Consider the following 21,767-nt stretch of genomic DNA (forward strand, 5'->3'; position numbering starts at 1 on the left):
CCTAAACAATGCATATCATAAAGCAGTGATTAATGTTTGTAAGAGTGAGGAGCTGTAGGAATGGGTTGCCAAACCTCAGCTCTGCAAGATATGAAATGTTCTGCAAGCTTTTAATATTTTTAAAAATGCGAATCTCTATGATAGAATTAGGCTCCTACAATAATACCATAATATTCATCACAAGATTTATTGGCCAAACTAGTAAACAGTCAGGATGTAGATTAACCCCTGGTTAACTCCTTCCATATCGGATGCACCAATTCAGATTAAGGGGTTTACTATACACCGTCAGGATAAATAAGAGTCTCTCAAAAGCAGAGGTGGAGTATGTCTCATGATCAATTCTTCTTGGTGCATAAATATATCAGAGCTGTCCCAATTCTGCTCACCAGACCTGGAATATCTAGCAGTGAAATGTCATCCTTTTTACCTACCACAGGAGTTCTCTGGGGTCATTCTGGTAGCAGTTTACATTCCACCTCAGGCCAACGTCAAGCAGGCTTTAGATGATCTGAGTAATGGGATCAACATGCACGAAACAGCGCACCCTAACGCCTTCACCATCATTTTGGGAGATTTTAACCAGGCCAGACTGAAAAAAATTACTAAGCAGTTACCATCAACAGATCACTTGCAATAGCAGAGGAAACAACACACTGGACCATTGCTACACCACCATCAAGAATGTCTACCGTGCTATTCCACGCCCTCACTTCGGGAAGTCTGATCAACTAGCTGTACTTCTACTCCCTGAGTATAGGCAGAGACTGAAGACTGCAGCACCAGTAGTGAGGACCACACAGCTATGGACAAGAGAAGCACAAGAACGCCTGCAGAACTGCTTTGAATCGGTGGACTGGACTGTATTCAGGGATTCATCTTCGAACCTGGATGAGTATGCTGCAGTTGTTACCAACTTCATTAAAACCTGTGTGGATGAGTGTGTGCCTACAAAGACTTACTGTACATTCCCAAACCAAAAGCCGTGGATGAACCAGGAGGTACGTCATCTGCTGAAGGCTAGATCTGTGGCATTCAAGTTTGGCGACCCAGGCCTGTACCAGAAAACCAGCTATGATTTGCGGAGGGCTATTTCAAGGATGAAGAGACAATTTTGAACAAGGTTGGAGGGGACATCGCATGCACAGCAACTCTGGCAGGGTCTGCAAGACATTACTTCCTACAAAGCGAAACCCAATAGCATGAATGGCAGAGATGCTTCACTACCAGATGAACTCAACGGCTTCCTTGCCTGCTTTGAAAGGGAGAACACAACTACAGTTGTGAAGATCCCTGCTGCACCTGATGACCCTGTGATCTCCGTCTCAGAGGCCGATGTTAGGCTGTCTTTAAAGAGAGTGAACCCTCGCAAGGCCAAAGGTCCTGATGGAGTACCTGGTAAGGCTCTGAATACCTGTGCCAACCAACCAGTGGGAGTATTCAAGGACATTTTCAACCTCTCACTGCTACGGGTCGAAGTTCCCACTTGCTTCAAAAAGGCAACAATTATACCAGTGCCTAAGAAGAATAATGTGACCTGCCTTAACGACTATCACCCGGTAGCACTCACATCGACAGTGATGAAATGCTTTGAGAGGCTGGTCATGACTAGACTGAACTCCTGCCTCAGCAAGGACCTGGACCTATTGCATTTTACCTATCGCCACAATAGGTCAACAGCAGACGCAATCTCCATGGCTCTTCACATGGCTTTAGACAACCTAGACAACACAAACCCTTGCATCAGGATGCTGTTCATTGACTATAGCTCAGCATTTAATACCATCATTCCCACAATCCTGATTGAGAAGTTGAAGAACCTGGGCCTCTGTACCTCCCTCTGCATTGGATCCTCAACATCCTAACCGGAAGACCACAGTCTGTGCGGATTGGTGATAACATATCCTCCTCGCTGACGATCAACACTGGCACACCTCAAGGGTGTGTGCTTAGCCCACTGCTCTATTCTCTGTATACACATGACTGTGTGGGTAGCCATAGCTCAAATTCCATCTATAACTTTGCTGACAATACTATCATTGTTGGTAGAATCCCAGGTAGTGATGAAAGGGCATACAGGAGTGATCTATGCCAACTAGTGGAGTGGTGCCGCAGCAACAACCTGGCACTCAACATCAGTAAGATGAAAGAGCTGATTGTGGACTTCTGGAAGGGTAAGATGAAGGAACTCATACCAATCCTCATAGAGGGATCAGAAGTGGAGAGAGTGAGCAGTTTCAAGTTCCTGGGTGTCAAGATCACTGAGGATCTAATCTGGAGCATTCCTATTCGGGTTTCCACATGCACAACGTGTACAAATTCTACACCTGCACAACTGACAGGTTATCTATCAATTCTGGGTACATGCCACTGCACTTCACAGGTTTGATGGGAAGACTCTTTACCAGCTCAATCCCCTTCGTTCGGTACCACCTGCAGCAGACACACCTTCACTAAAAAAAAGAACTTTGCCCACCGGATGAATACCTCAAACTCAACTCTGCACAGTGAGCCAACCATCGACAACAGAAATTGTAGTTCATCATCCGGACTTTCTGCTACTTGGCAACACGATGTTCCCAACAACGTCACTCTGCCATTGTAAAACAGTGTGGGATTTGGAGGAGGGATGATTTCAAGTTAAACTCATTGAAGTTACTAGTCTGATCTCAGTTAAATTGGCAGATTTCATGTTTCTCAGTTGGAACAATAAATTGAAACCCATTAATCAGACTCTCAGTTAGAAGCCAACAATCCCATGACACTCGACTGAACAAGAATCTCAGAGTGTTTGGGGCCAACATCCATTCCTCAGTCAACACCATTACATACAGACGACCTGATTGGATATTGGAATCTGGTATCCCAGTTGTGGACGGCCACATTTCAAAACCAACTTTTCTTCAGGGCAGTGAGGCGCCCTGGGATGTCCAGCTCCCCAGGCGTTAAGCAATGAGGGTGCTTCACTTGCTCTAGAGAACGGCACAAGGGACCAATGAGGTCCCGCAATTTGCGCCAGTAAACGTTAACTCTTCGCTGGATGACGATAATGGTATCTACAGCTGAATAGGGCAGTACACAAAGACTGTTCTTTCCCTTCAGGCAATGCACTTTGGCTTGAACGTCCACAGCTGAGCCGAGGGGGCCACAAACACTTGCAGAGAAAGTATTCCGATTGTAGGGGGTACATTGTCGCCCGCGTTTCTAGGCTTAAACAGGGATATGACTAACCCCAACCCCACTCACCAGATGGAGATCCTGTCCTTTGGGTAGTCCAGTCTGTCGAGAGCCCCCAGGTAATAGGGCAGGGTGTGGGCCGAATTCCTGGCTATGATGGCGATCAGCACGGTGGGGCTCTGCAGCGGCGACTCCAAGGGCTGCCGCTCCTCGGAAAAGTAGGCGGCAGTAGGGAATGGCCGGGACAGGAGGGTGAGAAACAGCGCCGCGCAAACGGTCCTCGCCCTCGCCATCCTTCCGCGCTCTGGCGCTGCCCGTATCCCCGGGAGCGGGTCGGGTCGGGTCACGTCAGCAAGCGGGGCAGGGGCGAGGGTGGAGACAGAAGTTCGCAGAGGCGGAGCTGGGGGGAGGGGGGGAGAACAAGACTCAAGGGAGAACTGACTTCATTGCGAAGAAAAGAGAGGCACATGTTAACCCTGTAGTTCAGAAAGTCTCCCCGAAAATAGTATCGGTCACTTCAGTTTCCCTGAAAAAGTGGTTTTAAATTCAAATATGTTCCTCTCAAGTCAGTGCGTTAAACCTACAGGGAACTGACTGGGCTTCAGACAGGAAGAGGCCAGGGTGGAACCTCGGATCTCAAAAACTTTTAATTTTTAAAAGCGACTTTCTCGAATGTTTTCCAGACAATGAACTGCGCTTCAAAGAGGGAAACGCAAATAATGCCCAGGAAGCTTCAAGCGACCGGGTCCATTAGCATTTGAAGCGTGGGGTGAAAATATAACGCACTGGGTTTAAACACAAGATATTCTAATAGATGCTGGAAATCCAGAGTAACACATACAAACTGCTGGCGGAACTCAAGGACAGGCTGTGTCTACGGAAATGAATTAACCGCCGTCGTTCTGAGCCGAGATTCTTTACCAGGATTGGAAAGGAAGGGAAAAGAGGCCAGGAGTTTGGAGAGGGGGAAGGGACAGAGTACAAGCTGGCAGGTGATATGTGAAGCCAGTTTGGAGGAGGGTAGGTGGGATGAAGTAAGAAGCTGGGAGGGTGATAGGTAAAGGGCTGCATTGGGTGTCTGTATTGTCACCCACAGACAATGTAACTAGCTTTTTTGTTAGTCCAGAACAGGGATGTGATTGGTCTGGGGAATGTTGGATCTGATAGGCAATGATAGTCTGCAGAATCAAATTGCCCACTTTTGTACATTGTCCAGTTTCACACCTTCTTGCTATTGAGGGAGTGCAGTGTAGGTTCACGAGGTTAATTCCCGGAATGGCGGAACTGTCATATGTTGAAAGATTGGAGCGTCTGGGCTTGTATACACCGGAATTTAGAAGGATGAGAGGGGATCTGATTGAAACATATAAGATTATTAAGGGATTGGACACACTGGAGGCAGAAAGCATGTTCCCGATGTTGGGGGAGTCCAGAACCAGAGAATAAGGGGTAGGCCATTTAGAACGGAGTTGAGGAAAAACTTTTTCACCCAGAGAGTGGTGGATCTATGGAATGCTCTGCCTCAGAAGGCAGTGGAGGCCAATTCTCTGGATGCTTTCAAGAAAGAGTTAGATAGAGCTTTTAAAGATAGCAGAGTGAAGGGATATGGGGAGAAGGCAGGAACAGGGTACTGATTGTGGATGATCAGCCATGATCACATTGAATGGCGGTGCTGGCTCAAAGGGCCGAATGGCCCACTCCAGCACCTATTATCTATTGTCTGCTTGAATGGTTATCTGGTCAGAGAACTTTCACCCTGTGGAATTGGAACTCAAACAGCTCATGCAAGGAATATTTTCTGTCACTTAAAATTAAGAATTCTGCTATGAATGCTCATTAATAAATGTGCAGCAGCTTTAAGCACACTGAGGAAGTTAAAAGACTCACTTGTATTCTGTGAGACTCCACCAAGAAATGTGTCACGTGATTTTGAATTAGACTTCTTGACAGCTACTTGTGGAGAAGTGTGAAAGTGAGGGCTAGCAAGGGACTCTGCCCGATGGAAGAGTGTAGCTGACCAGGGCCAGTAGAAACTGCAGAGCTTGACAGAGTTGGGGGGGCACTGAGAGGAACGAGAAAGCTGGATAGATGACAGTTGGACAGTGGTTGCATTTGAACATTTGAGGATCCTGACCTCAAGGAGACTTCCTTGTGGCATTGAGGAGGTTCCCCAGCTTCTCAACACCAGGCCAAGGGCCTACCTGCCTTCTCAGATGAGAGTGATTGACTCTCCAATGCCACTTCTGATCCACTTTACCTCAAGTGCTCTTTGGCTCCTCTATGTCTTTGTGTTGAATTCAATTCACCATTAAGTGCTTTGGAACATTTGCGGTTGTGACATAGAGTTGTGTGTTTTTCTTTCGCCAGGAAAGGTCAAGACAGCAATCATTAGAGAGGTGTTTCTGGACAAGATGGGCTCGGAGGAGGCTGGGTCTCTCTGATAAATGATTGAGCTGCTGGTTTACATTTGCTTGTAATCTAGAACAAAGGGAACATGTCGGCAACATATTGGATTGTACGTTTGAAGAAATGCAGCTGTACAAAGGGAAAACAAAAGCTCAGTGGTGCCAATACTGATTTAATTCAAAAGGTTTGCTGTAAGATAAATATAGTCTATTTAGCCTTGTTCTTTAATCTTCAATTACATATGGGAGCCAGATTGCCAGGAAAATCGCAAGATCCCAGCTGCCACATTGATGGAGAACAGAAATGGCACCTTTGAGTTGAGAAGAGTTGGTCTCTTGTAAATAGCTGTCATGTGGGGGATAGACCTTTTTAATACGAGGTTAAGGGTTTATTTAAATACACCATTGAGATTAGATTTTAAAAGTAACAGCTAAAGTCAGAATAATGTGGCAGAGAAGACAGCAGGACTGAATAAAGCCATGAAACAGGAGATAGAGAGATGATAACTTGTTTGGAGGATTGAATAGGGAGCAAGTAGGACCAGTGTGTGGGGTTAGTGGAGGGACTGAATAAAGATGTAAAGAATTCCATAATGGTCCTGGGAACAAAATGGTTAATGTATGAGGAGCATCTGATTGCTTTTGGCCCGTATTTTCTGGAGTTTAGAAGAATGAGGAGGGATCTCACTGAAAGCTGTCGAATATTGAAAGACCTGGATAGAGTGCATGTGGAGAGGATTTATCCAATAGCAAGGCAGAATTCTAAGACCAGCGGGGACAGTCTCGGAACAGAAGAATACACAGAGATGAGGAGGAACAGATAGCTAATGCATTGGTCATGATCTTTCAAGAATCATTTAATTCTGGCATGGTCCCAGAGGACTGGAAGATTGCAAATGTCACTTCACTCCTCAAGAAGGGAGGAAGGCAAAAGAAAGGAAATTATAGGCCAGTTAGCCTAACCTCAGTGGCCGGGAAAGTGTTGGAGTCCATTATTGAGGATGAGGTTTCCAGGTACCTGGAGACTAATGATCAAGTAAATCAAAGTCAGCATGGTTTCTGTAAAGGGAAATCTTGCCTGACAAATCTGTTAGAGTTCTTTGAGTAAGTAACCAGCAGGGTGGACAAAGGAGAGGCAGTGGATAACATTTACTTGGATTTTCAGAAGGCATTTGATAAGGTGCCACACATGACGCTGCTTAACAAGATAAAATCCTATGGTGTTACAGGAAAGACTCTGGTATGGATAGCGGAATGGCTGACAGGCAGGAGGCAGTGAATGGGAATAAAAGGGGTCTTTTCTGGTAGACTTCCTCAGGGGTCAGTATTGGGACCGCTGCTTTTCACATTGTTTGTCAATGATTTAGATAATGGAATTGACGGCCTTGTGGCAAGTTTGCTGATGATATGAAGACAGATGGAGGGGTAGGTAGTGCTGAGGAAGCAATGTGATTGCTGCAGGACTTAGACAAATTGGAAGAATGGGCTAAAAAGTGGCAGATGGAATACAGTGTTGGGAAATGTATGATGATGCATTTTGGTAAAAGAAAAAATAGTGCAGACTATTATCTAAATGGGGAGAAGGTTCAAACATCAGAATCTCATTGAAACCTATCAAATGTTGAGAGGACTAGATAAGGTGGATGTGGAGACTGTGGAGAGGATGTTTCCTATGGTGGGGGTGTCCAGAACTAGAGGGCACAGCCTCAAAATTGAGGGGCGACCTTTTAGAACAGAGGTAAGGAGGAATTTTTTTAGCCAGAGAGTAGTAAAAGCTCTGCCACAGACAGTGGTGGAGGCCAAGTCCGTGCATATACTGAAGTTGGAAGTTGATAGTTTCCTGATCGGTCAGGGCATCAAAGGGTATGGCAAGAAGGCAGGTGTATGGGGTTGAGTGGGAATCTGCCATGATAGAATGGCAAAGCAAACTCAATGGGCTGAATGGCCTAATTCTGCTCCTAAGTCTTATGGTCTTAAAAGGGGTCCAAACCTGCTCACAATCCTCCAAGTGAGGACTAACTAGTGTTTTATAAAGTCTCAACATTACATCCTTGCTTTTATATTCTAGTCCTCTTGAAATGAATGCTAACATCGCATTTGCCTTCCTCACCACTGACTCAACCTGCAAAATAACCTTTAAGGAATCCTGAACAAGGACTCCCAAGTCCCTTTGCTACCCAGTATTTTGTATTTTCTCTCCATTTAGTAAATAGTCTACCCTTTCATTTCTTCTTCCAAAATGCATGACCAGACATTGTATTCCATCTGCCATTTCTTTGCCCATTCTCCTAATATGCCTGTCCTTCTGTAGCCTCGCTACTTCCTCAAACCTACCTGCCCTCCACCTGTCTTCATATCCTCTGCAAACTTTGCAACAAAGCCATCAATTTCATCATCCAAATCATTGACTATAATGTAGAAAGCATCGGTCCCAACACAGACCCCTGTAGAACAGCAGCCGGTCAGGACATGCTCCCTTTATTCCCACACTTTGCCTCCAGCCACTCAGTCACCGCTTTATCCATGCTGGAATCTTTCCTGTGATACATTGGAAGGTTGATCCACTCCCCTGGAACACAGATTCAGATATTACAAGGGAAACCAATATGAAGTGTAAGTAAGTGGAAATACAAACTGCATCCAAACCTCAGGTGATAGGCTGCAGCACTCCAGGTCTGAATTGGGTTCCGACCTGGACTCCAGGGGTGTAGCTCCCTCTGCTGGATAAAATTAGTGAAAATCATTCATTCCTCTGTGATCACATGCTAAGTTCTGCCTCTCCCTACACAAAATGCGGGAGGAACTCAGCAGGTCAGGCTGCGGCTACGGAGGGAAATAAACAGTCAATGTTTTAGGCTGAGTCCCTTCACTAGGGGAGGCACTCTGTGTTTGTCCAAGTGGTATCATATCTTTTTCAAAGCAACCCTTTAACAGTAAGTGAGGTTTGGTTAGGGAAGCAGATTCCTAAAGATTGATTGACTATCCTTAAAACAAACATAGTGAGTACATTGCTTTTAAGCTCTTGTGAACTGACTGTTTCTTTTATTGTTGCTTCAATGCGTCATATAAAAAATATTTTTAAATTGAGGCCAGCATTATTTGCATCAATCTGTTAGTGTTCATATCATCAGGATCAAAGCAGACTCAATGCTGTTGGCTTGCAAAATATATCTTCAAATCTGGCCGAAGTCAAACAAACGGGACACTGGGGTGTTATCCATTTGGTCCAGGTGACTTGTCAGATTCCCAAGCACCTTCTCCTTTGTAATAGCAACTATACTCACTTCCGCCCCAACACTCTTGCATTTCTGACAATCTTCTAATGTCTTCCACAGTGAAGAATGATGCAAAATACTTATTAAGTTCATTCGCTATTTCTTTGATCCCCAATACTACCTCTCGAGTGTCATTTTCCAGCAGTCTGATATCTACTCTCGCCTCTCCTTTACTCTTTATATATCTGTAAAAAACTTCTTGTATCCTCCTTTATATTATTGGCTATCTTACCTTCACATTTTATCTTTTATCTATTTATGGCTTTTTAAATTGTCTTCTGTTGATTTTTAAAAGCTTCCCAATCCTCTATCTTCCCACTAATTTTTATTTTATTACTGTATATGCTCTCTCTCTTGGTTTGATGCTGTCCCTTATCAGCTATGGTTGCCTAACTCTCCCTTTAGAATACTTCTTCATCTTTGAAATGTATCTTTCCTGTCCTTCTGAATTTCCCCCAGAAACATCAGCCGTTGCTCTTCTACTGTCCTCCCTGCTAGTGTCTCCTTCCAATCAGTTTTGGCCAGCTCCTCTCTCATGCCTCTGCAATTCCATTTACTCCACTGTAATACTGTAATCTTCGCTACTGTTTGGAGGCTGGCATATAACACCCATCAGGTTTGCACATGCAGTTTCTTAACTCTATCCACAAGGATTCTACATCTCACCTCTTTCTCAGGATTTAATTCCTGCCTCTGCCTACCTGCCTGTTCTTTTGATACTTAAGTTCCCAACAATGGTCTTCTTTCAGCCATGACTCAGAGATGTCCACTCCCAATCTGCACTGCGCTACCTTATTCTGTATTTTGCGCATTTTCAAATATAACACCTTCAGTTCTGTGTTCATCACCCTTTTTGATTTTGGCCCCCTGTTACACTTTAACTCATCTCACTGACTGCAATTTTGTCCTAGCATCTGCCTGTTCTTCCTTACAGTCTCACTTCTTCAGCTGTCCATCCACTTTTGATGATGACTGAGGCCTGGACAGGGTTGTATGGAAGACTGGCAGTTGCCCATGCTGCAAGTCTCCCCTCTCCATGCCACCGATGTTGTCCGAGGGAAGGGCATTAGGACCCATACAACTTGGCACCGGTATCACCGGTATTATCCTTGGCACCTTGCTCAAGGACACAACACACTGCCTCAGCTAAGGCTCGAACGAGCGACCTTCAGATCACTAGACCGGCACCTTAACCACTTGGCCACGTGCCACACACGGTCTCACTACACACTGCATCTACTTGTATACCAACTGCCCATCCTCAGCCCTAGCACTCCAGTTCCCATCCACCTGCCAAATAAGTTTAAACCCTACCCAACAGCTCGAGTAAACCTGCCTGCAAGGATATTGGTCTCCATTGGGTTCCGGTTTAACCAGACCTTTTGTACAGGTCATACCTGCCCCAGAAGAGATCCCAATTATCCATAAACCTGAAACCTGGATCTGTACCAAATCTTCAGCCACACATTCATCCTATTCTTACAGGAGAAAATCTGCAGATGCTGGAAATCCAAAGCATCACACACAAAATACTGGAGGAACTCAGCAGGCCAGGCAGCATCTATGGAAAAGAGTGAACAGGTGACGTTTTGGGCTGAGACCTTTCATCAGGACTGGAAAGGAAGTTGAGAAAAGGGAAGGAAGAAGGAATGCATCACGGCGTGTTTTCCTTTCTACATCTGAAGCTCGAAGCTTCCTGAATGAGAACTTCCCTACTGCTGCGGATTCTCATCTCTAATAAATGAGTGATTTTGATCGTTGCAAGATGGTTTTTGTTTCCAAAACCAGATTTTGTTTTGTTTCTGGCTATTGGTGTAGGCTTACTCTATATTTTATACTCTAGTTAAAGTTTTTTTTTGATGTACTAATCTTTTTATTTTACTTACTTCAATCACTGTACTTTATCTTTGGTCATTATTATTTATCCTTCGAAGGTGAATTTTTTTTACTAAGATGGCGGTTTCTTCTCTAAAATATTTTTGGGTTTTTTTATTTCGCCATTTTTTTCTGTCTCGTCTTCTTCCTATAATGCATCTCTTATCACAGTTTAAATTTTTTTTGGTTTGTTTGGGTTTTAACCCGATTTATAAGTTACTAGTGATTATATTCTTTTTGGTTTTTTTACTACCAATTATATTAAGAAGTTTGGTTTTAGTATAGTGATTATTATTTCTTTAGAGTTTGGGTGGATCTTTTTTATCCTTTATATACGGAGTTGCCTTCTGCTGATATGGGGGTAGATTTAGTTTCATTTCTCTTTTTTCCCAGCCTTTTCCTGGCTGGGGAGGAGCTTTCTCCTCTTGGGTGGGGGGTGGGAGGTCTTTTTCTAAATCTGATGTTCTTTACATCAGTTTTTTTTAGTTTTTTCATTTGGGCTGATTTTAAACTACTAAAATGTCCACGATGTCGTCACTTCCGGGTCTGCCCCTTACTTTTGTTCCTCTTCCAGGTGCATGAGTTCATAATTTGGTTAACCCTTTATATACCAAAGGGTTGATTTCAAAAATATGGCTCAGACCATTAATTTTGTCTCTTGGAATACTAATGGCTTAAACCATCCGATTAAACGGAAAAAGATTTTCAAAGTATTCCAAAGACTGAATGCACATATTATTTTTGTACAAGAAACTCATGTGAGAAAAGAGGACAATTATAGCTTTTTTAGGTTTTGGAGGGGTCAACAGTACCATTCAAATTCGAATGCTAAAGTAAAGGGAGTTTCAATTTTTATTGACTCCTCTATTGCATTTGTCCAACACGATATTTTTTCGGATCCAAATGGTAGATTTTTGTTAATTACTGGCTTACTTTTTAACAAAAATGTTGCTATGGTTAATGTTTATGCTCTAAATGTGGATTATCCCGATTTTTTTAAGTCCTTATTTACTTCTCTACCTAATCTAAATGAATATAAGTTAATAATGGGTGGTGACTTTAATTGTTGTTTAAATCCTTTGTTGGACAGATCTATATCTACTCAGACTTCACCTAATAAGTCGGCCACTTACATTAACTCTTTTTTGACTGATAATGGAATTTTTGATATTTGGAGATTTCGGCATTCTAAGGACAAAGAGTTTTCATTTTTCTCACATGTTTATCATTCCTACTCGAGAATTGATTATTTTTTTATTGACTCTTGTTTTATTCCATCGGTAATTGGTTGTAATTATGATATTATAGCCATCTCTGACCATGCTCCATTAAAACTTTCTATTAAATTTATGGATACAGCTTCTAGTGCTAGACAATGGCGATTTGATTCTACCTTACTGCAAGATCTGGATTTTATTAAATTTATGAAGGAACAGATCGATTTCTTCTTTTCAACTAATTCCACGGATGATATTTCTTGCGGAACACTTTGGGACACTTTTAAAGCATATATACGTGGACAGATTATCTCCTATTCCGTTGGTCTGAGAAAATGCATTAAGAAGGAAACTCTTTTATTGGTTGATAAAATTAAAGAGATTGACAAGAAATATTCGACTACTCCTAGTAAGGAGCTTTACAAACAAAGGGTTGAACTTCAAATGTAACATAGTTTATTACTTACATCTACGATTGAAAATCAATTAATGAAAACCAGATCTGATTTTTATATACATAGTGATAAATCGGGTAAACTGTTAGCTAGTCAATTGAAGAATGCTTTGGTTAAACGTCAAATTACTAAGATTCGTCAGCAGAATGGGGATCTGACAGTTAACCATGATGAGATAAACAATTCTTTTCAATATTTTTATACCTCCCTGTATCATTCTGAATTCCCTCATGATTATAATACCATGTGCGATTTTCTTGGGAAATTGAATTTTCCAAGATTATCATCAGATGATCTTTCAATATTAGAAACTCCTATTACGGATGCAGAAATTAAAGGGGTTATTTCCTCTATGAATTCTGGGAAAGCACCAGGTCCAGATGGGTATACAGCAGAATTTTTAAAATGTTTTTCCACTACTCTTTCTCCTTGGTTATGCAGGGTTTTTGAAGAAGCAATTAGATTGGGTAATCTGCCACAATCTTTTTATAGAGCTTCCGTTTCTTTAATATTGAAGAAAGATAAAGACCCTACTGACTGTGCATCCTATAGACCAATATCTTTATTGAATGTAGATTCCAAGATCTTTTCCAAGTTACTGGCATCCAGGCTGGAGAAGGTATTACCTCAAATTATCTCGGAAGATCAAACTGGTTTTATTAAAAATCGCTATTCTTTTTTCAATGTTAGGAGATTATTGAATATTGTTTATACTCCTTCACATAGCACTTCAGAATGTGTCATTTCATTAGATGCAGAGAAAGCATTTGATAGAGTTGAATGGCCATACTTATTTACTGTGCTTGAGAAGTTTAATTTTAGTCCGACATTCATTTCCTGGACTAAACTGATATATCATACTCCAGTAGCCTCAGTGCTTACTAACAATCAAAGATCTCCCTTTTTTCATTTATTTTGGGGTACTAGACAAGGCTGTCCTCTTAGTCCATTATTATTTGATATTGCTTTAGAACCCTTGGCAATTGCTATCAGAGAATCACAGAACATTTTTGGCATTAATCGTGGGACGGATATACATAAGCTATCATTATATGCAGATGATTTATTATTATTTATTTCTGATCCTGAGAAATCCATTCCTGCAGTTATATCATTGTTGGTTCAATTTAGTAATTTTTCCGGGTATAAATTAAATCTTAATAAGAGTGAATTGTTTCCTTTAAATAGACAGGTTCCAGTATCTTTATCTCTGATAGGTCGGATTAATGCTATTAAGATGGTTATTTTACCCAAGTTTTTATATATATTTCAAGCGGTACCAATTTTTATTCCGAAATCTTTTTTTGCTAATGCTGATTCAAAAATTTCCTCATATATATGGCAGAATAAAAATCCTAGATTAGGTAAAAAATATTTACAGAAGGCAAAGAAGGAAGGTGGATTGGCATTGCCTAATTTTAGATTTTATTATTGGGCAGTCAATATCCGATATTTGATATGTTGGTTAAAGGATTGGGATTTATCTTTTAGTCCTCATTGGGTGAACCTGGAAATTAAATCTGTACAAGGATTTTCATTGGGTTCTATTTTAGGGTCTTCTCTTCCCTTTGCTCTTTCTAAATTGCAGAAACGAATTGACAATCCGATAGTTAAACATACTTTACATATATGGTTTCAATTTCGGAAATTTTTTGGGTTGACTCAGTTTGTTTTAAATATTCCTGTTGTATCCAATTGCTTTTTTTATCCTTCTATTATAGACCAAGCTTATTCAGCTTGGAAGACTAAAGGATTACTACGATTTTCCGATTTATTTTTGGATAATTGTTTTATGTCTTTTGAACAATTATCTAATAAATATAATTTGCCTAGATTTCATTTTTTTAGATATTTACAGATTAGGAATTTCTTAAATACTGTACTTCCTACCTTTCCAAATCTTGTGTCTTCAGGTATTTTGGAGAATTTGTTTGAACTAAATCCTTCTCAGAAAGGGCTAATATCAAAACTCTACAATATAATTATGAAGATATGTTCAGAGCCCTTCTATAAGATTAAAAATGATTGGGAAAGAGAACTTAACCTTACTATCCCTATTGAGAATTGGGATAAAATTCTTCAATTAGTTAATACATCATCTGTATGTGCTAAACATTCATTAATACAGTTTAAGGTTGTGCATAGGGCTCATATGTTCAAGGATAAATTGGCTCATTTTTATTCCTATATAAATCCTATTTGTGACAGATGTCATTCTGAGATAGCATCTTTAACTCATATGTTCTGGTCTTGTCCGCTTTTGAAAAAATATTGGAAAGACATTTTTGATATTATTTCCACGGTATTGAACATTGATTTACAACCTCATCCTATTACTGCAATTTTTGGTTTACCAATGATGGACTCACTCCATTTATCCTCTTCTGCTTGTCGAATGATTGCATTTCTTACATTAATGGCTAGAAGATCTATTTTGTTGAATTGGAAAGAAATTAATCCTCCTACCGTATTTCATTGGTTTTCTCAAACTATGTTATGTCTAAATTTAGAAAAAATTAGAAGTGTTGTATTTGATACTTCTATTAAATTTGAAAAGATATGGAGACCATTTATTCAATATTTTCATATGATGTAATATGACCCTGTTCCAAGCCTATTTGTTTTTCCAGTTTCGATTTTACATATGTTGAGAGGATCGGAGTTGACGACACTGATGATTTTGTATTTTTGTTAGATATTATAAACAGCCCTTTTTTTCATTTTTTTCTTTTTCCCTTTTTTCTTTTTTCATTTTTTTCCTTATTAGTTATTAGATTGTTAGATTAGTTTTTTTTGCATAATTTTTTTTTCTTTTTCTTTTTTCTGTTTTTTTTAATATATATTATGATATACCTAGGTTTGCCTTGTTTATTGGTTACTTGTATCGTCCATGATTTGGGAAGACTCATTTATACTGTAACTATTGCTTATGTATTCTTTCATGTTCAATTGAAATGTGTATGTTTGTAATCCCATTATCTATGTATCAATTTTACTATGTTGATATTAATAATAATAATAAAAAGATTGAAAAAGAAAAAGAGTTTGATAAATGTTTATGTTTATTTATAAAACCTGACTCAATTCTATATTCATTGTTGCCGGCCACATAACACCGATAGCTGTGGATTCCCTGGTAGGCCACTCCCTTCAGTAGTATCCAAAAAAGTATACTTGTTATTGAGGGGAATGGCCACAGGGGTGCTCTGCAACTTAGGGGTGACTACTTCCCTATAGCTCCTATCTATCACTCTCCCTGTATGAGCCAAAGGACATTGAGCTGCAGCTCCAGTTCCTTCACCTGGTCTCCCAGCAGCTACAGCCCGATGCAGATGTAGTTATCAGGAAGACTGGAGGTCTCCCAAATCACACACAAAGAATGTACTGCTATCTCCGGATCCATTCTCAGCGCAGTAGCTATGTACTAACAGACACAAAACTTACTAGAAACTTTCCTACTTACTGTTACACGCCCACAGTAAGGTCTTGTGAGTGGGATGATGTAATGGCCACGTGATGGAATGGTAAAGCCCGCCACTGTGACACGGTTCTCATTTTTGTGCGATGTTGTTGTCGCCAGTCGGAGGTGCGGAGGCTCTACCGGTTTTGCTTGTTGTACGTTTATTTTTCCCTCACAGTCCAGTATCGGAGAGTGAAGGCATTACCAGCGTTATCCGAGTTCAAAGGATTGGATAAAGTTAATGTTGTTCAGCGTCTTGGGAATGATCGACCTTTGTGAATCTTCGTTCGGGAATTGTGGCATGTCGGGAAGGTTTGTGCGGTGACCACCCTCCAGCCGAAAGGTCAGTTCCTTTAGGACACTTTATTTCTTCGGACAAGGCACCTCTCAGCTGTGATCGGCAGATTCGTCGTTACTTCGAAGGAATCGTTTGTTTCGGGGAAGTCTCTCCTTACTGACTATAAATCACATGGACTTTTGAATTTACCACTTTACATCTGTGCTTGGATGAGAACTCGTTAAGAACAGTTTCTACGTTTGACTGTTTGTTAGATATTGCCGCCTAACAGTTAACTACCGGTTCAGTTTGTCGTTTGTTTACTTTTCGATGTTTTTGAGCAGAGGTTAATAAATCGCGTGGTTTGTTTATAAACCCTGTCTCAATTTCGTATCTATTGCTGCAGGTCCACCTGTACTTCCCAGACCTGTTCCCACGAAAGCCTGCTGAGCCAAAGTCCACTCTAACACTGCCCGGTCTGCTTACACCTCCTCTCTTTCTATTGGCCCTACGCTGATTGCCACCTGCCGAGAGAGAAGCTGAAAGCAGCCAAGCTCTTTTTAAACCTCGTGCTGCTTCACCAATGAACGACCTCTCATTCTGGTTGCCACCCAAAAGAAAGTGTTACACTAATTGCTATGGCACCATGCCACCTCAGGTCGTGTCAATGCACGACATTTGTGTTGTCAGGTTTACCAAATCTAATTACAAGCCACTTTCAATCTCTGCAATTAATCATTCCTCCCTTGGGATCCAACACCAACACCACTTGTTCAAATACAGCTCTGCTTTAATGTTGCATCTGGTTTCATGGGGCCAGAGAAGAAAACTAGCAAACAACCAATGTGCAAAGAAGACTGTTTGTGCAAATTAAATATTAATACTGAGAACATGAGTTGTAAAGAGTCCTTGAAAGTGAATCAGTAGGTTGTAGAATCAGTTCAGAGTTGTGGTGAGTGAAATGATCCACACCAATTCAGGACCCTGATGTCCGTAGGGTAATAACTGTTCCTGAACTAATGGTTCAGGAAGCAAGAAGAGAGCATGGCCTGGATGGTCAGAATCCTTGAGGATGGATGCTGCTTTCTTAGTTCTATTGAATATTTCTTATGTTATTTAGCTTTCGTAGATCATGTCTGAATAATGGTGAAACGTCAACCTTAAAATCTTTCAACATCTTCCATTTCCCATCAGCATTCCTGCCGTCTCCGCTCCGCTCAGCCCATGGTTAACTGTAAGCAATTAATACGCATCCTGAAGAAACAAGTCACTGAAGGACCCCAGCCGCTCAAGACCTTATGAGGGTTCATTCAAACTCAGTTAGTATTCCCACAAAGTTGTCAAACAGAATACTGCTGATTTCTTGAGCGCAGATGATTATACAAATACCCAAGACGCAGTGGGCAAATGGATAGTGACTGAGTCCTGCCCTTTGTGAATTGCCACAGGTCTTATATCTCACAACACCAGGTTCAGGAACAGTTAGCACCATGCAACCCTGAGCCAGCATGGATAACTACACTCGCCTCAACACTGAACCAATTCCACAATCTGTGGGCTCACTTTCAAAGACTCTACAATTCATGTCTTTAGTATTGACTAAATAATTAACCAATGACTGTGACTGGCTGCATGGCTGTGATCTCACTTTCATGAATGATAGTTTTGAATGTTATTTGCTCATTTTTTATTGTTTGTTCTTGGTTTTGCACATTGGGTGTCTAAGGGTCTTTTTTAATTGGTTCTATTGGGTCTCTGTTTTGTGGCTGCCTAAAGGAGACAAGTCACATACTTTGATAATAAATGTACTTTGATCTTTGGTGTTTCTTCATCCTCACATCTAGCAGCACAGAGGAAGCACCTTCACCTGGAGGTTAGCAGCAGTCTGAGGTGGTCACCATCATCTTCACAAGGACAGGTAAGGATGGACAATCAGTGCTGGTTTTGCCAACGATGCCAACATCTTAAAAAAAGTAAATAAAAGAAAAATCCTGCCTAAAGCTAACATTGCCTTTAGATACTTAACATTAAAACAACACACAAAGCGCTGGAGTCAGGCAGCATCTACGAGAGAAATTATCAGCTGACGCTTTGGCTTGAGATCCTTCATCTTGCCGACTGTTCGTTTCTCTCCATAGATGCTGTCTAACCCGCTGAGTTTCTTTAATGCTGTGTTAGGTTGCAGCATCTTTCTGACATTTATACTGGTGCCATTTCAGGTTGTTACCACCAGGGGGCAGCGGAACATTACGCTAGAAGCTTCCTCGGACGTAACCATTGTATGTATGTCTTAGAACAAAATCTCTTATTTCTCAGTTTCCCTCCCTGACTATCTATGTATGATCCACTGGGCATCATTGATCACTATTTTGAGTGGAATAATGTCAGACCATTGAGAACAAAGTTGATAAACCAAGAGCAAGTTTGATCTACCGAAGAGATCTGCTGTCATATTGAAACATGGCTTACATCTGCTTCACCTGACTGCTCCATACAACCTTAGGGCTTCCCAATTACCCATTGTACAGCATCTTCAGGTAAAGTAAGAAGCTGAAGAGTACGCTTTCCAATCAATACTTTGTGGTTCTGGGACTAAATGAGTTCTTGTTCACCAAACCTGAAATATCAGTAATCAATAAGCTTCAAGATTTTGGCCTCAATACCTTCTTGTACAGTTGGATACTTGATGTGCTCACTTGCAGCAAACCCCAGTCAGTCTGGATTGGCAACACCTCCTCCACAATCTCCATCAACACTGGTGCACCACAAGGCCGTGTGCTTAGCCCCCTGCTCTACTCACTTTACACTTAGGACTGTGTGGCTAAGCACAGCTCCAATGCCATATTCAAGTTGCTGATGACACCAGTGACGTAGGCCAATACAACATAAAGGAGGGAGATTGAAAATCTGGTTGAGAGGTGCCACAATAACCCCTTAATCAATGTCGGCATTACCTGGGAGCCAATTATTGACTCCAGTCCTCAATGGGGGATTAGAGATGGAGAGGCCGGCAACTTTCAATTCCTCGGTTTTAACATTTCAGAGGACCTGTCTTGGACCCAGCACAGAAATTTAATTATGAAGAAAGCATGAAAGTGCCTCAACTTCCTTAGAGTTTGCAAAGATTTGGTGTGACATCTAAAACTTTGCCAAAATTCTATAGATGTGTGGTGGAGAGTACATTGACTGGTTATTACTTCAACCATCAGGCTCTTGAACCAGTGAGGATAATTTCACTCAACTTTACTTGCCCCATCACGGAAATGTTCCCACAACCTAAGGACTTGCTTTCTCAAACTCATCATCTCAGGTTGTCGATATTTATTGCTTATTTATTATCACTATTTCTTCCTTCTGTTTGTATTTACACTGTTTGTTGTCTTTCGCACACTGATTATCTGCCCAATTGGTGAGGTCTTTCACTGATTCTACGACGATTATTCGATTTATTGAATATGCCTGCAAGCAAATGAATCTCCGGATTCTATGTGCTGACATATGCACTTTGATAATAAATTTACTTTGAACTTTGAACAAATGGAAAAATGTTGCCCATACATGGGAGTTCACTTCAGCTATCCTGACAGCAACCTGCATCCCTCCCCACGCAGACGTGAAGCCTTGGAACAGGATATCCTGAGGCCTTCTTCATCATCGCTCATGATTTTAACCAGGTGAACTTCAAGCATGCATTACTGAAATACTCCTGTCCCACCAGGGGCTCAGTTGTTACACAACCTACCAAGCCAATCTCATCCACACTTTGGTAAATCAGGCTATAAGCTGTGCTCGTCGTCCCTGCATACAAACAGAAGCTGAAACATTACGATCCAGTACAGAAAGTCAAACGATGCTGGTCTGAGAAAACAGGTCCAGCTTCTACAGGACTGCTTTGAGTCATTAGCCTGATCCACATTAACGTATTCAGCAGCCCGCCTAGATAAGTGTGTCGCCTCCATCACAGGCTTGATCAGGAAATGCGTTAAGCACTGCGCACTAAAGAGAACAATCCAGATGTTTCCAAACTTGAAACCAGGGATGTACCGGGAGATCCAGTCCTTACTGAAGGACAGGACTGCAGTGTTCCAATCAGGTGACCCTGATCTATAAAAGAAGTCAAGATACAACCTCCATAATGCTAGCGGTAATGCCAAGAGACAATACTAGTCCAAAACAGAATCCCAGAACAGCTATCAGTTGTGGCAGAACTTATATGCTATAAATGGCTATTAAATGAAGTCAGGCAACATTGCTGACAACAGAACATAGTTTCCTGATAAACGTAACACGTTCTATGCACGTTTTGACCAGAAAGAGAATGGGAAGTCATTAGTCACATTGAGAGCCTCCAATACAACCCAGCTCACGGTCACGGGTGCGGGTGAAAATCAGTTTCTGCAGAGCGAACCTGTGAAAGTAACTGGCTGCATCCTTAGATCCTGTGAGGATCGGCTAGCAGGGGTATGTGCAGACATTTATAACTTCTCCCTGCTTCAATCCGTACTTCAAGAAGACCACTATCATCCTGGTATCTTAAAATAAAACAAGGCAACATGCCTTAATGACTAATGCCCGGTGGCTCTGATAGCCACCATCATGAAATGCTTCAAGAGGCTGGACAGGACACACATCAACATCAGCCTCCCAGACAACCTTCAGCCATTTCAAGTTACCCATCACTGAAACAGCTCTATGGCAAACAACACCTCTTTGGCTGTACACTCATCTCTGGAGCATCCAGACAATAATGGAACCTATGATAGACTATTGACTACAGCTCATATATCAGTACTTTCCACATAAACCATATAACCATATAACAATTACAGCACAGAAACAGGCCATCTCGGCCCTTCTAGTCCGTGCCGAACACTTACTCTCTCCTAGTCCCACTGACCCGCACTCAGCCCATAACACTCCATTCCTTTCCTGTCCATATACCTATCCAATTTTACTTTAAATGACAATACTGAACCTGCCTCTACCACTTCTACTGGAAGCTCGTTCCACACAGCTACCACTCTCTGAGTAAAGAAATTCCCCCTCGTGTTACCCTTAAACTTTTGCCCCCTAAGTCTCAACTCATGTCCTTTCAATGGAAAAAGCCTATCCACGTCGACTCTATCTATCCCCCTCATAATTTTAAATACCTCTATCAAGTCCCCCCTCAACCTACGCTCCAAAGAATAAAGACCTAACTTGTTCAACCTTTCTCTGTAACTTAGGTGCTGAAACCCAGGTAACATTCTAGTAAATCTCCTCTGTACTCTCTCTATTTTGTTGACATCTTTCCTATAATTCGGTGACCAGAACTGTACACAATACTCCAAATTCAGCCTTACCAATGCCTTGTACAATTTTAACATTACATCCCAACTCCAATACTCAATGCTCTGATTTATAAAGGCCAACATACCAAAAGCTTTCTTCACTACCCTATCCACATGAGATTCCACCTTCAGGGAACCATGCACCATTATTCCTAGATCACTCTGTTCTACTGCATTCTTCAATGCCCTACCATTTACTGTGTATGTCCTGTTTGGATTATTCCTACCAAAATGTAGCACCTCACACTTATCAGCATTAAACTCCATCTGCCATCGTTCAGCCCACTCTTCTAACT

General features: G+C 41.5%; 1 protein-coding gene across 2 annotated transcripts in view; it reads right to left on the bottom strand.

Annotated features, from left to right (window-relative positions):
• Positions 1-17,952, bottom strand: part of cercam (cerebral endothelial cell adhesion molecule) — a 100,037-nt gene extending 82,085 nt beyond the window's left edge. Inside the window, exon 1 of one of the 2 annotated variants that reach the window (XM_073052809.1) lies at positions 17,934-17,952. Coding sequence is in view for 1 of the 2 variants with exons in the window: in XM_073052808.1 (XP_072908909.1) it covers positions 3,247-3,470 (224 nt within the window). In the remaining variant the exon portion in view is untranslated. Of the gene's footprint in view, positions 1-3,246; positions 3,519-17,933 lie in introns of those variants that run through there. The other variant, XM_073052808.1, reaches the window with a different exon arrangement.
• Between the last annotated feature and the right edge of the window lie 3,815 nt (positions 17,953-21,767).

This window comes from Hemitrygon akajei, chromosome 7, assembly GCF_048418815.1.
Source record: "Hemitrygon akajei chromosome 7, sHemAka1.3, whole genome shotgun sequence".
Taxonomy (NCBI): Eukaryota; Metazoa; Chordata; class Chondrichthyes; order Myliobatiformes; family Dasyatidae; genus Hemitrygon; species Hemitrygon akajei.